At 49.4% G+C, this 15,056-nt stretch overlaps 2 protein-coding genes across 5 annotated transcripts in view; both read right to left on the bottom strand.

Moving 5' to 3' along the window:
* The window catches only part of PIP4K2B (phosphatidylinositol-5-phosphate 4-kinase type 2 beta), a 21,149-nt gene continuing 6,093 nt past the window's right edge, over positions 1–15,056 (bottom strand). Inside the window, exons 1-10 of one of the 2 annotated variants that reach the window (XM_075722933.1) lie at positions 11,697–11,729; positions 11,514–11,611; positions 9,235–9,331; positions 5,093–5,245; positions 4,173–4,319; positions 3,772–3,810; positions 2,283–2,396; positions 1,726–1,984; positions 1,226–1,329; positions 1–519 (exon numbers count right to left, since the gene is read on the bottom strand). In XM_075722933.1, the coding sequence (XP_075579048.1) occupies positions 439–519; positions 1,226–1,329; positions 1,726–1,984; positions 2,283–2,396; positions 3,772–3,810; positions 4,173–4,319; positions 5,093–5,245; positions 9,235–9,331; positions 11,514–11,611; positions 11,697–11,729 (1,125 nt within the window). In that variant the 3' untranslated portion in view covers positions 1–438. Of the gene's footprint in view, positions 520–1,225; positions 1,330–1,725; positions 1,985–2,282; positions 2,397–3,771; positions 3,811–4,172; positions 4,320–5,092; positions 5,246–9,234; positions 9,332–11,513; positions 11,612–11,696; positions 11,730–15,056 lie in introns of those variants that run through there. The other variant, XM_075722932.1, reaches the window with a different exon arrangement.
* Positions 11,574–15,056, bottom strand: part of CWC25 (CWC25 spliceosome associated protein) — a 17,530-nt gene continuing 14,047 nt past the window's right edge. For 2 of the 3 annotated variants that reach the window (XM_075722935.1, XM_075722934.1), the window contains one exon: positions 11,574–11,611. The gene's annotated coding sequence lies outside the window, so the exon portion shown is untranslated. The remainder of the gene's footprint in view (positions 11,612–15,056) is intronic. The other variant, XM_075722936.1, reaches the window with a different exon arrangement.

Raw genomic sequence — 15,056 nt, forward strand, 5'->3', positions numbered from 1 at the left:
AAAAAAAAAAAAGTAGTAGTTTGTGGAATCAGGCACTGCTTCACTCCCACTGAACGTGATCTAGAGCGACCCCTTTTATACAGTGCCACATATCATATCCCTATGGGATTCTCTTGATCAGAGAGGAGAAAATGTCATTACAAAGAGAAGTGCTGAAACAATGCACTTTTCTTGTTTTAAAAAGCCCTCAAATCTATGTCTGGGCACTTCTGTAACATAAAAACCCACTTTTCCACCTGGGTCAAGTGGACTGTTGGAGGGTGCACCTAGAATTAGTTTTCTCTTAAGTCACACAGTGCCACACACTCACTCTTGCACACACACACACACATGCACACCCCACATGCTGCTACAGTGTCTGTTGTAGTGTCACAGGCTGCATTCTCTGTTAGGAAGTAGCCCCTCTTCTCTTCATTTCTCGCTGAAGGCTGAAGACGACTATGTCAGGATATTGGAGATAAATTCATTGAAGCGTTTAGAGTACTGCTCTGGATTCACGGTGGAGATCTCTGCCCCAGCCTGCAAGGCAGAGAGGAGAGAGAAGTCACAACACCCTCCTCGAAGGGCAGACCCTGCAGCACTGCAAAGGGTGGAGGAGGGAGGGAGGACAGCAGGGAGCCATCATGTCAGCACAGCCTGTTTCTGCCGGGAAAGACCGATAACAGCTTGCAAGTTCTAGGAAAAAACAACATCCAGAGAGGTCTAGAGAGATCCCCAAGGAAACTGATTTTAGCTCCAGCTGGATCTTCTGCAGACCACTGACTCTGATTTGGATTTGCTCCCTCATGGTTTAAAGGAGATTTGGAAGAAGCATGAAAAACGCCATGTCCCACTAACCTGGGCTTTTTTCAAGCCCTTTTGGGAAGTTCAGGATTGCTGCCAGGGAACAGGACTGGCCCCAGGAAGGGAGCAGGGTAGTATCTCTGCCTGCAGCCAGTCCATTCCTGCTCTGTGAGCCTGTTGGTGCCACACCAGGGAAATCGAGCACCTCCCAAACTGGGACATAAATGCAAGTCATCTCCAACCAACCAGAGGGAAAGCCTTTCCAAGACAGTCTGAGGAGACAGTAAGCAAGGGAAGAGCTGTTCTTGGGCACAGCATCACTGGAGAATTTCCATACTGGTAGAAAAATCAGTGTCAGGAGATATCACACAGACACACGCAGGCATGCAGGCAAAGCAGAAGCCCCAAAGCCCATCCTCCTTGCGGGTGGCAGGCTGCTTACCCCATGTTTCACTGTTTTGGCAGCATGTGCAGCTTTCTTCTTCGCATCATATGGCGTAAGAATGTCTATAATGGCCATGAAGTACACTTCCTTCTTGGGGGCACCTAGCAAGGCAAGAGAGTCGCTAGCACACCCTGAGCTGTGAGCAAAGCCCAGCTGCACCCCCCTCCTTTAGAAATACACAGCAGATCTGTTTTGATGCAACTAGCAGAGAAAGCAAGGCAGCTGGAGGCTGTAGAAGGGCAGAGAAGAATGACTGGAAACAGCACACCAGAGGCCCACACGTTCTCTGAACACGCCACCACTCTCCAAGCACCACTTCTACCCGTTCCAACTCACACCATCCACGACAAGGGACTGCACAGCGAAGGAGAGACACTTGGCAGGGTCTCTCCCGCTCTCTCCCTGTGGACAGTCCTCCCACTCCATTTAGACCAGCCAGACCACAGGACACCTCTGCCCTCCAGACCTTCTTCAGGGCAATATTCCATGATACTCACTTTCATGGCTTTTCATGGCGTAGACGTCGACAGAAGGATCGAACTCTCCAGGCCCAAAGAAGCGAGGGTAGTTGAGGAGATTGCCAGGGCTGTCAGGGGGTGTGCCATAGGAGGAAATGGGGTTGCCTCCGAGACCATCGTTCTCACACTCCTCATCCTCTGCCCGATCCTCCACTTCCATCTCTTCCTGCTCTGCTCGGTCAACATCGTGGATCCCAACCAGCAAGCTGTAGTCCATAATCTTCAGCTGAGCTAAAAACTGGGAGAAAGAGATCAGTGAGAACAATAGCATCCACGTGGGATCAGAAATCCTTAGTCCTACCCTGCCCATATCTCCCTAAAAAGGGCTGGAGTGAAAGCTAAACCCTTATTAGACTCCAGAGAATCTACAGATGAGCTCATATGCCCACTGCTCCCAGCATAACCCTGACTGTAATTGCTTGACTGATCCAGGAATGACTTGCTTTTCAGTCACTGCTGCACCCCTTGAGCCAGAGGCCACAGTGAGGATCCAGTTATGGGAGACAGAGTGAAAGCTGTCCCCCAGGAAACTCTACCTCCACGTCCCGCTTCAGCTTTTCAAGGAAGTTCTTTTTACTCTCTTCTCCAACATGCAGCTTCTGACCCTCATTCAAGAAGTCGTTGTCCTTGAACGTTGGTAGATCCTTGGCCTGCAACAAAAAGCCTGTGTCAAATTCTCCAAACCCCTGCTTCTTGGGGGAGGACGGGTATGCTGATCCATTAGCAATACGTTGATTGCACAGAGACTCGGATCGAGTGTGGGGTTGCACCAGGATCTTTTGCCTGTTTATAAGGTGAAGTGGCTTATCCTGTCCACTAAATATGAAAACAGCATCAGGCAGAGCACAGTATTTGTCAATGAATCCATGTGCTGAGCTGCACCTAGGGGGAAACTGAGTGGAGACACAGACAGCAACTCAACTTTAAAGACTCAACTCAAAGGAAAGATGTGCTGCAGGTTGAAAGCTTGACAGCTGGGCTCCAGCCAGCGATGCTCCAACCAGCTCCCAGAATAGAAAAGAAATGCATTTTGTTGGCTTCAGACTGGGGGGAAGGGGAGAGGGCTTGGCAAAAAAATGCTTCTCTCCCTAAAGACTTGAGGAAAAAATTAAAACCACGGCTCTTTGAGGAATCTGCTTGCAGCAGGCCCTGAGGATTTCTCAGGGATGTGGAAGAACATACAACCCCTTTGGCAACTGGGAATTAAATTATTTTGTTCTTAGAATGACATATGAGCATGTGGTGGCTTTATATAGATCTACTATGAATGGTCTGAGACAAACCACAAAAGCAGAAAACTAGAGAGTAAACAGCCAGCAAGCCAGGGACACTTGGGTATGATGAAGCTGTGCCTTGACGCCAGAGCATTTGGTATAAAAGGGAGTTCCTTGGCTCGTGCCAGAGATCTAATTTTAGGGCAGGCTGGAGTAGACTTACTCTGCGGTCCCAAACCTGAAAATCCCATGTGCATGTGCAAAATGTAGTACCATGAGTTACTGCTGTGATTTCAACAGGACTTTCCATGGCAGCATCACAGCCAAAGCTTTGCAAAGGCAGGATTCTCAGTCAGAAGTTCCCCTAATGGCACCAGAAACCAAACTTACAAACATGCTGAGATATGCCAAGAATCTGAGAGGAGCTGGTCGGGTTTATAAAAGCATCTGTTGCAAAAGCTAACTGCTGACCTGACTCTGTTTGGTACACTGGGAGTGCTATGAAGAAATCCTTCCATAAAGACACCATTGCACTAATGTGGGTTTTGGTACTTGTGGGGTTGTCCCCCAAGAAGTTCCCCCCACTCCTAGTAGTGTCAACAGAACAGGGAAGGGCAGGGCAGCAGCAGATCTGCACCATCTCTTCCTGAGCAGTTACTGAGCACAGCCTGAAAGGTGGGACAGAAACAGGTTATTGCTTAGGGCCCGTTTAATATCCCCTGCTCAATACCCCTTTGGAAAAGGGAAGTCAATGGATCCCATCTGCTTCCAACCACCAGGAGGAAAGAAAGGCTGGCCAGGAAGTCCATACCTTCTCTTTATCGCTTGCTTCCCTGGATACTGTTGAGCCCTGATAAAAGAATAAAGAAAAGAGCATTGCTGCACTATGTGTCATATTCCTGAAGAATTCATTGACATCATTTAATTCCTCCATGAAGAACAATAATGAAAGTATTTTTAAAATCAGTGCTCAACCCCTTTTTCATGTCTGAGATAGACTTACAGATCTCCCTGGTGTAGTGCAGGCCACTTGGGATGGGGGAATGGAACAACAGTTGAGCCTCAAGTGAAGCCCCATCCAGAGCCCCCAAAACCTAATCCCCTGAACAAAAAGCAAAGCCCAGGACCTTGTCAAGTAGGTGTTACAAACACCAACTCCCACCCTCCTTGAAAAAGAGCTCTCAGCTCCATGACTGCCCTCCAAACACTCACCTTCAGGTCGTATTTCCGGTGCACAGTCAGCCTGTGACTAAACACGTTTCTGGTAACCACCATGTAGGTTTCCACTCCGTCCACGGTGAGCCGGTACATGCCAAGGAACTGGGGCAGGAGGGTGTTCCCATGACACTCCACTATGAACTGGAGGAGAGCGGGCAAGGGAAGGGCAGAGAAAGACGGTACTGTCACACACACCCCATCTCTGACAGAACACAAGCTCAGCAAGAAGCTGATAGCAAAGCCTCCAGTTCCAGCCATCTGACACCGATGGTGAAAGGAAAGGAGGCTTGCAAACGGCTCCTAGGGTCTCAAGAAAAGCAAGTTAGGGCATTGTAAGAATCTTCTGGCCCTGAGCTGAGACAGAGCATCCCATTGTCTGTGCATGTCCAGCCTGCTGTAACAGGCTAGGTGTGCACGTCCGTGACTCAGTCTCAGCGGGGTGAGTCCGTTGTTGGCACTGGCTAACTTCACTTCTTGTGGTTATGTGAGTGTATCTGAAAGTAAAGAGCAGACGGACTGGCAGATAACGTGGACCGGGATAGAACATTTCCGGCTGTCCCACTTTGCTCCCCCTTCCCTCCTGCACATAACTGTCTGCCGCCGGTCGCTCTGGAAAGTCTGATTCAAAGGACTGAATTAGGAGCGTGTTTACAGATCTCAGGTACCAACAATCCATAATTCATTGATGTAAGGAACAGGGTGAGCTGTGAAGGGGCTCAGCACTGTGAAGAAGCAGGCAGCTGTGCCATAATTGGCTCTCAGAGGCTAAGGAACACTGTTTTCTTTTGCAAAAGCTATTTGCAAGCTCTGCCAGGTTGCACACTGTGAATCCAAGCTTCAGTTCCCCAGCAAATCACAAGATGCTCCCCAAGGTGTTTGCGACCTCCCCTCCCAGGGTTCCAGACTCACCGTACCTGATGGTACTTCTTTAAGATGTTGTGCATCTCTGCTACATCCTCGCTCGACACTGCCTTAATGACAAACCTCCTGTCGTAGGTGGTGAGGAACCGGGCCCCACATCGGCCCTGGCTGTCACTGTTCACTGGGGCGCTTCGTGTCACCGAGTTCTGAGGGAACCAGAACAAAAAAGTGGGGAGGAGAGGCAGGAGCTGCCACCTCCCTGGAGAAGAAAGAAGAGCAGTCTTGGAAAGCAGATGAGACATGGGTGACCAGGGCCAGCTCCACAACCTGGCTCTGGAACCACAGACATCCCAGAGACTTTGTGCTCCACCTTTGTAACTGTGACAGTGTCCTGGCCAAGCTTCAGAGCAAACTTGCAAACACACTCCAATCGTGACCGTTAATAAGCAAGCATCCCTGAGTGTTCAACACTACTGAGGTTAACCCAATTGTTTAGAAGTCTGGACATGGAGTTTAGAGCTTTCATCTGGGTCTTCTATTTGTTTACCCGTTTTACCCCAACACCTGGCATGCATTTTTGAAAATGTTTTGGTTTTTACTAATGAGTTATTAAGGAGGCAGTATACACAGACCAAGACTTCTTAGCATTTCCTCCTGGAAATACAAGAACTGTCAGGATATTTCCAACATTTAAGGAAAAACAGAACAAAACGAATGACATGGCCTGCCTTCTTTTCCACCAAAAGGTAGTCTAAACTGGTAAAAGTCTCGCTGTTTGAGAATTCTTTACAGGTCACCCTGAAACTAAAAGCCACCCTCAGCCTCTGCTATTCTTACAATTGGATGAAAAAGATTGTGAGTATAAATAGCTTGGTTGTTCTTCCGACAACCAGCAGCATCTGTCTTTATATCCCTGTCTCCATCCTTAGCAACGAAACATCGCAGCTTCTTTTCATACTTGCAGCACAATTGGAAAATCCCATGCAAGCTGCGGAGCAAGTATCTACCATGTTCCCTGAGCCCCAAACATGAGCTCTTTGTTCTGATCCTTCTCCCCAGGTAGGGGGACTTGCTGTGAGCCTCATCCCACTGTTAGAGCCACTGCTCTTCACACCTTCCAGACTGACCCAAGCGGGTCACCAGTCTCCTGCTTGTCTCCTCCACCACTTCTCAGCAACTGCCTTCCAGCTCCACCACCCCAGTCACCAAGTGTCTGTTCAGAAGCCATTTTGTCAACCAACAGCATAGGCTCTCACTAGCTTTTCCTTGCCGCTGGCGCAGACACATGGGGAGAGTTGTGCTCTGAAACACAGCGGTACTGACACCTGGGTAGTGGTCTTTAGCTCAAGGTAGATGTGGCTTTCAGGATCTCAGGGCTGGACAATGCATTTCATGATGTATTTTTTTTAGTTACACTGTTCTCTCTGAAGAGCAGACAGCAGAGGGAGCCTGCTCGTCTGCAGACGCAGACACGCAGGCAAGCAGAGCCTGCTGCGAAAGAGGGATTTGTCGTGTCAAGCTGCAAGTGAGCCGAGAGGTTTCCTTTCAGAATGAAGCATTTAAAGCCTTTAAAACTTTAATGAAGCAGGGGAAAAACTCTACTCCTGCCAACGGCTTCAGAAACCATCAGGAAAATAAAGGCAAACAAAAAAACCCCCTTGCTTCTTGCTGACATTTGCAAATGAGTCTGCTACACAGTTTAATCACCCCTCACCTCAAAACCACAGAGCTTTTCTTCTAGACGAGATGGGAAGCAGAAATCATGACCACATATGGACATTACCAAATTCATAGCCCTTAGGTTTACTTTGTTCCCTTCCTGTCACTCCCACCTCTTCCACAGCTCGGGTGTTATATTTAGCCTCCTGGCTCGATTCCCACTCAAGCCATCACATTTTACCCACCTGAATTTAGCTCAATGAATGTTTGCTGCTTTCTGTTCTAGCTGGACACTTTTCAAGAGCCAAACTGCTCTACCCCAGAGACGGGAGAAAAGTAATCCTTCAGAGCAACATGATGATAAACCAGGTATTGAGAACCAACAAGACTGGGGGTGCTTCTATGTAAGTTACTTCACATGGTTCTGATCGTTTCTTAAAAGAAACTGAGAAAAAAAATTCTAAAATCTACTACAGCGGATGGAGCAGGAGAAAAAATAATTAGGAGCTAATGACTTCACTGCATGCAAGTACGTTGAAGGGTATGGGGGAAGCCAGCACACAAAGTAATTCCCTGGTACAGCCAGCCCCCGAGGCAGGGTGTTGCTGGCTAAGCAGTCTCCTCAAGAGCCAGACGCAGCCTGGCATGCACTACTGTCAACAGACCAGGAGGCAAGGGTACTGCTTCTGGCAAAACGCCATCGCTGCCTAGAGAACAGGCCTGACGGTAGGAGGGAAAAAAATAAAATTAATAATCTAACAGGCATGTGCTCAAGAAAAGCATGGACTGAGCAGACGTGTCCTGAAGAGTTCTTCCATCACAAGCAGAAGAGATCTGTGTGCGCAACTCGCGGCTCGCAGGTAATTACAAGGCACTGAGCACGCACAGGCACAAAGAACGGCACCTGCCTCCTAACGCGGGGCTCAGCTCTATCTCCGTCAGCAGATGGGCAGTCACCCAGACCAGAGCTGCGACAGGCAGCCACGAGGCAGCAGCCAGCATTTACTATTCCTCCTGGGGATGGCCGGCCCCTTGCAGAAGAAAAGCAAAGATGACTGTCAGTTCTGCTCGAAAAACGTGTCTCACTTTGAGCAAACACCCTCAGAGTGCCCAGCATGCCTGAGAACACGCAGCAGAGTAGGATGGGCCCTGGCAACCAGGAGAGAGGCAACTGAGACAGCTACACAAAGAAACAAAAAGCCTCAAGCACTGATCCCGGTATCCTCAGAGGTCATCCCTTCTCACAGAGGGACCTGCATGCTCCCGCCTTGGTCTGGGAACAAGGGGCAGAGGATGGGATGCAGGTGCTACACATCTGCTCCTTGCCCCATACCACATGGAACCAGAAACTGGATCGAGTAGATCCAGCGTCTCACCAGTGCAACGAGCCATGCAGCTGGAGTAAGAAAACAGTTCTCTCTATTATATTAACCTTGAAACAGGGGGAGATCAGGCAATAATCTAGATATAATCACAGAGAATTTTGACACTCTTGGGGAGGGCGTATACACAGCTGTATGTGGACATGGGCACGCACACACACACAACCAGAAGGAAGCAGGTTGGTGGGATTAGCAGGAACAGCTCTGCTCCCATCTCCTCTCCCCACAACACAGGCAGCAGGGAGCATGGCTGGGCTTGTACGTGAAGGAAAGAAGGGAGAGAGCAAGAAGCTTGCACCACTCACCTGCTGCTCCAGCGCTAACGTGCCGCTCTGGGCTGGCGTATTCCAGTGAATATTTTAGTTCAAGCCCGCGACCAGTCAGTGCTGGCGCACTGCCAGCCTTTATCAACCGCAGTGGAGTGCCAAAGATACCACGTTTAATTGCCTAACACTCGGCCTGCTAAAGGCCACGCAGCTATCAAAGCCACCCTCTTTTTCTGCACTGGCTTTTCCCTCATTTAAGAGGTCTCTAAGCAGCCTGCTACTACACATCTCCTGCGTGCGTAAGACTAAGAGCTGTGTGTTGGAAGGGTGGCTCTGCTGTAGCAGCAAGAGTTGCGACACCTCTCTTTCACTGGATTTAATCCCAGTGGTATTAATACAAGAAAATGTCTCTCCCCTCCAAGGCAAGTCTGAGCCTCTGGCCTTAGGGGACACGTCCTAAAGCAGCAGTCACTTCGATAAACCAAATTCAACAGCACCAATGCTTGGCACTCGCACTTGGTTAAAGCAGCACCCGAATCTGTAAAAACATGACAGACTCATTTTCCTTGCAGATGTTCCGCACTAGATCATTGTTATCCTCAAGATCCTGCCTGCCTGCAACCATCTGCTGCCTCTTATTTTATGCCTAGACTGTAAGCGCTCTGGAGCAGGGACCATCTTTTCATTCTGCAATGGCCCAGTGCCTGGCACAGCAAGACCTACTCTGTTGCTGGGGGCCCTTAGGATTATGGTAAAACCATTCAAACCATGATTATAAGCCCATAAAAACTGACCAAATAAGAATGTTGGTATCATAGTTTCTCTGCCAGCTTGGTTATTCTGTCCTAGGGAAAGGTGTTAGGAGGGCAGGGAGAGAAGAGTCGGTACCTGGTAGTCTTGATCGTCAATCCCAAATCTTTCTCGGAGGTTTCGGAACACCAGTGGACAATACTCCTTAAATTTAAAGCGACTTGGCAAGTTTTCCCTAGGGCAAAGCAGAAAAGATATTCTTGTGCAATGATCAGCTTGTGAAATCAAACTCTATTCTTCTCCCACTTCACTGCTAACCCCCCAGGATACCCAAGCCCCCTCCTACCTACAAGGGCCCTATTCTGCAATTATTTACCCTCATTAGGGGAGCATGTTTCTTTGGATGCCCACAAAAGTCATCTGTTCACAGAAATGCTTGCAGGATCCAACTTTTGCCTAACAGGCTCTTTGGATGAGGATGTCTATCTTACAGAACAAATCTCCCCTGTCACAAGCACAGATTTGACAGAATAATTTCTCTCTTTCCTCCTCCTTTGTTGCTTTGTTCCGTTCAGTAACACAGCTGCCCCCTGCAACACACTGTTACTGTTTAAGATGAAAAGCTGGAGGAAAGTGGGGGGGGCTCTGATTTCAGATCAGATCAGATCAGATCACTCGTGCGTCAAAAGAAAGGTCAACACAAGACAAACCATCTCGCCCAGAACGCAAAGGAGAGGGGGTGAATCAGGTCCAGTCTGGCATTTTCCAGACCAGTCCCAACCATTACAGAGTGAGCTTTGCTGCCAGGCCTCCCCAGCTGGGAACGGGGCCTCCCCAGAGCACCGTACGGTGGACACCAACAACGTTCCCCGTCACTGAGGGATGCTGCATCCACTCCCTACCAGAGCTCTTATTCTGCCCGGTGGGAAGAAGCAGAGAGGATGGTCCTGCTTGGACACAGTGGGAGATTTTGTCAGCTCATTCTCAATGAGAATCCTTTGCAGCAATATGCGGGCAACTAAAATCTATGTAGGAGAAGAGGGAAGAGTAGATACTGCAAATTGTAGGTGCCAGAGAAGACAAACTTTTGAATCACACTCCCACTCTCAAAAGCTGATCCCTGTGAAATTTAGTGAAAATGAAGCATTAATCAGGGAGCACTGCAGACCTGCACACACACAGAGCCAGGGTGGAGAACACAGCTCTGAGCACCAGTCACAACCGTAACTTTAAAAGGGCTTCCAAAAATGGATCTTTTGGGAAAAGGAGAAGGGGGTAACTCCATACAAACCCCGCAGGCCATGGGTATAATGCAGCTTCACGGCTGCCTCCTGTGAACAGGGAACCTAGCAGGTCATGGCGAGCAAACTCCTGCCCTCTCCTCCATGGTCTTGGGATTTGGGTTCTGCTGGTCAGGACAGGACACCCAGACAGGGCACAGCAGGAGTCAAGGGACAGTCCTGCGTCAGTTTTGTGCATAACTGTTGTGGTCTAACCTGGCAGGCAGCTAAACACCACACAGCCGTTTGCTCACAGTGGGATGGGGGAGAGAATCGGGGGGGGAGGGGGGGGGGGAAGTAAAATTTATGGGTTGAGACAAAGACAGTTTAATAGGACAGAAAAGGAAGGGAAAATAGTAATAACAGAATATACAAAACAAGTGATGCACAATGCAATTGCTCACCGCTTGCTGACCGATGCCCAGCCAGTCCCGGAGCAGCGATCACTGCCCCCAGCCAACCCCCCCAGTTTCTATACTGCCCATGACGCCGTATGGTATGGAATAGCCCTTTGGGCAGTTGGGGTCAGCTGGCCTGGCTGTGCCCCCTCCCAGCTTCTTGTGCACCTGGCAAAGCATGGGAAGCGGAAAAGTCCTTGACTGGGGCAAGCAGTACTGAGCAACAACTAAACCATCAGTGTGTTATCAGCATTATTCTCATACTAAATCCAAAACACAGCACTGTGCCTGCTACTAGGAAGAAAATTAACTCTATCCCAGCCAAAAGCAGGACAATAACCAAGATGTGCAGCAAACTCCAGCCCTAGGACTTTGGACAAGTTACACTTTGTGAACTCCAAAATATTAGTTGTCTTCTACACAATCCAGCGAATATCTATGTGTAACTAGCTTTGTTTTTAAGCAGTGCCACTTCTGAGCCTGGCCTTACCAGACTTCTCATCACTCAAAGGATATAAACCAAACCACAAGACATCATCTCAGTGACAGACTGACCCCCCCGCCACGTCCTGTTGAGTGGTGTGGGCAGGGCACAGACTCAGGGCGTGTGTCCAGCCAGGCCAGATCCTCTTGGCATTACAACAGGGAACAAACCAAAAGGCCTTCACCATGCCAGTTTGCCCCCCCAGCAGAGGAATTGCCTAATTAGAGACAAACAAGTTGGGAAGCACCTACTTACTTGTTGAATAGATGATTGTCCACCTTAATCTTACTGTAGGCTTTAAAGTCATCGGGCATTAACATGACAGGGACGGGAACATTGCTGAGTTCATTGATCTGAAAGAGAAAGGAAAAGGAGACTCAAAACCCAAGCTCCAGTACCCTGCAGTTTCGTCAATGGACTTATGGGGATGCCAAATACCCCAGAAGCTGCTTTTGAAGCAATATAACCCATTAGACTTTCAGAGCAACTTGCTGTGCTGAAGCAACCTGGAGAACACTGTGGTTACAAGCCACAGAAGCATCTCAATCATGTGGAGAGTACTCCCAAGCCAGCCTCGGCTCTTTCATCTGTTCACCTTCCACTGATCATTCAAGATACAGCTTAGAATCGAGACAAACCTACAGACCAAGAAATAGCAGATTTTATGTTTTAGATAAATCACCTTTGCTTTTATTTAGGAAAATTTGCATCCACCAATTTCTTAACTAGTTCTCACTGTTACAAATCACGGATGACCAAAGTCTTCAACATGGCCAGCCAGAACAGGCTCTGGGTAGCTTTGGTGCAGCACAGCACAGCTCCCCTGTGGATGCTGTTTCTAAGCTTGCTGTCTCTTGTTGCTCTTATCCCACCTTCTCTAAAGGGATGAGTCACTCCACTAGACTGTTTTTGCTCCTCAGTCATGTGTGGCAGCCACAGGAATACAGGGAAGCAGAAGAATGAATGTTCAGCTACTACTGTACAGACAGGCTCATGCTACAGCACCCAGCAGCGAAAGCACAATAGTGTGTGTGTGGGGAAATCCACCTCTGGCTATATCTGGCTACCTTGCTCCAGACAAGCCCATGCACTGACAAGGATGTGCCAGCGTTCAAGAGCAGGTCAAGAGGCAGCACGTTCCTGAGCTGCCTTTTCTGAGGACGGCCCCAGTGTCATTTATTCATACAGACTTCACAGGAATCACACGAGTCCCATCTAACTGAGCTGCTCTTAACGTGCTGGATTTAGGAAGTGGTTTCATTACAACTTCATTCCCATAACTACTGTGCCAAGCAGGTAATGCTGGAGAGAAGCAGACAACACTGGCAACAGCAGGCTTTGGCTAGGAGTCAGGCCTGGGGTCTGTTCCCAGTACCAAAACCTTCGGCAGGTCAAGCGACTTCCAGCACGCTTGGAAAGCACGCAGCATTTCCCTGCTGCCTGGGAACAGGGTCCAAGCCATCAGCCTAAGGAAATGGACTCCAGTTCTGGGATTCCCCACTCCTTGCGTGCAAGAGGACACACGATACCGTCCAAATAGCTGCTGCCACATCTCCTCCAAGGAGGTGGAGATAAAAGGAGGCGTGAAGGAGCAACTCTGCAGCAGGATCTGTGGCACAGTTCAACTCTGCAAGGACCAAGGAGGTCCCAGCTCTGGAGATGGGCAGTGAGCTGTCTAATTATATGAGCAAGCCTTTGATGAGGTACATATTTTTCACATCCTCTCTCCATCATTACCAATGAAAAAACAGACCAGATTTAACAAACGTCAGACTGGAAAGAAAGACACATACACACTGCAAAGAGAAAAGATGACTATTTTCAGAGACAGTCATCCCACACAACAGATAAGCGGAAAGTAAACCGGCCACCGCTCCGTTAAGAGCAGAGATGGTGCTCTTTAGAGCCCTGCCCTGTATTTACTTCACAGCAGCACCGAGGAGCATTAAGCACTCCCATAAAGTGCTTTGGGAATATGGCAAATACTGCACAGATGAATGAATAAATTATGTCATACGCCTCCCATCATTTGTAATCACAATGGAGCAGGGAGGCCAATACCCCCCAGCTTAAGCTAAAGGCTCAATCCTGCACTGAGCCGCTCCTCGAGCTGCAGCTGGAGGAGAGGAAAGGCAAGGGGACCGCAGGTGAGGAAGGGATCTCCCAGATCCTGGTGTCCAGCTCCCAGCTACTGCAGGGAGCTGTATCAGAGAGCCCCATGCAGTGATTTCCCCCAGGGTGAAGTGGGGGGGGGGAAGAGAAAACAGCAAATTCTGTATCAAGAAAGAGGCGCTGCCTCCAGCCACTAATTATTGCTGTCTAACAGGAGGGGAAGCCCGACAGCACAGCTCCTTAGACACGCCTGTTCTCAGCCCTCTTCTCGGCGGTGGGTAAGGCACAAACAAGCTATTATCAGCTTGTTCCAGAGCGGAGGAAGGGTGCTGACGGCTGAGAGGGAACAGCGATTTGGAGATTGTCTCCTCCCTGCCAGAAATTCAGACACAAATGTTAGCAAAGTGAGATGTCAAGACGTCTCTAGATGTCCTCATTTCTGCCAAAGCAGAAACCTCAAAGCAAATGTCGTACCTGTTGCAAGTCTCCTGACTGGCAGAAATGGTGCGTCAGGATACCTCATCTCATTTAAAAGATGCCCCCACTCTTCCCAAGATAAAACAGCCTGACAACAGCCGAAAAAAATCCCCCCTGCCTTTCTCCCCTTCCAGCTGTGTACAGCAGAGCTTTCTGGATGCTTCGGGATTCCAGCTCTGGAGGAGATGGGGAGAAGGAAGGGATTTGTGCTGGGGACTAGAGTCACTGCCAAAGAGCTGAACTGGCCATTTCTAGTCCCAGCACTGACAGCCTGCCCTCCACCGCACAAGGCAGCTCTTGGTCAGATGGCTACTGGGCCTTTGTTCCTGACGCCAGGCAGGTGTGTGTTTGTTTTTTTGTTGTTTTGTCTGTCTGTTTTTTAAGTAAGAGGGATGTGCACTGTCTGCTCCCACAGTAACTCCCATGCTTGACACTTTCCTCAGGATCCCAGAGGGAGAGGAGTGAAAAGCCCCCACGCTGCCTTGGAAAAGGGATATCCCAAACTCTGCCTTCTCGTAGGACAATCCGCAGCATCCAGTGCCCCTTCCTAAGGCTTATCAGGCCAGGTCCTGCAGCACGGTGCCAAGTGAAACACTAGGAGACCTCGCCCAAACAAAAAAGCACCGCTCTATAGGGATCCTCTCCTGTGCCTATCATGGTGGAATCTGAGCAGCCCCCGAGAGCAACGTGACTAACGCCTGGCACATGTCTGCTCTCTCGCCTTCTCCCCAGGGAGAGGCGTGTAGCAGATTATATATAGCAGAGTGTGTGTCTCTGTATTTACGGTACAGAAGGCAAGGTCACAGCAAGGTGCATAGCAATGAGGTGCCCAGCAACCCCTGGCTCCTGGGGAGCCTGTTCCCATGGGTCTGAGCCGCCTGTCTCCCACAAAGAGATGTCACCCAGCTACAGAAAGTTTGCCTGTACCTGGAGCTTTGGAGATCTCCGGGGCTGGTGCTGGCCATAAGATGGACAGCGAGATCTTGGGCTCGGTTCTTTGTTCTGGAAGAGGTGGCTGCAGAGAGCAGAGGTGCAGCAGCAGAGAGCACGGCAGGCACACACCTGGGTCCCTCACCGCAGGGGTCATGGGCTATTTTGAGAAGCACAGCAACTGCGAAGAGCAGGTCTGTGCTGTACAGCAGTCTGCGCCTGGGGTATTTCCACACCTCCACTAAAAAGGCTTTAGAGGTCCGCAAAGCGGAAAAAGTT

Source organism: Pelecanus crispus, chromosome 18 (genome assembly GCF_030463565.1).
Source record: "Pelecanus crispus isolate bPelCri1 chromosome 18, bPelCri1.pri, whole genome shotgun sequence".
In the NCBI taxonomy this organism is placed as follows: Eukaryota; Metazoa; Chordata; class Aves; order Pelecaniformes; family Pelecanidae; genus Pelecanus; species Pelecanus crispus.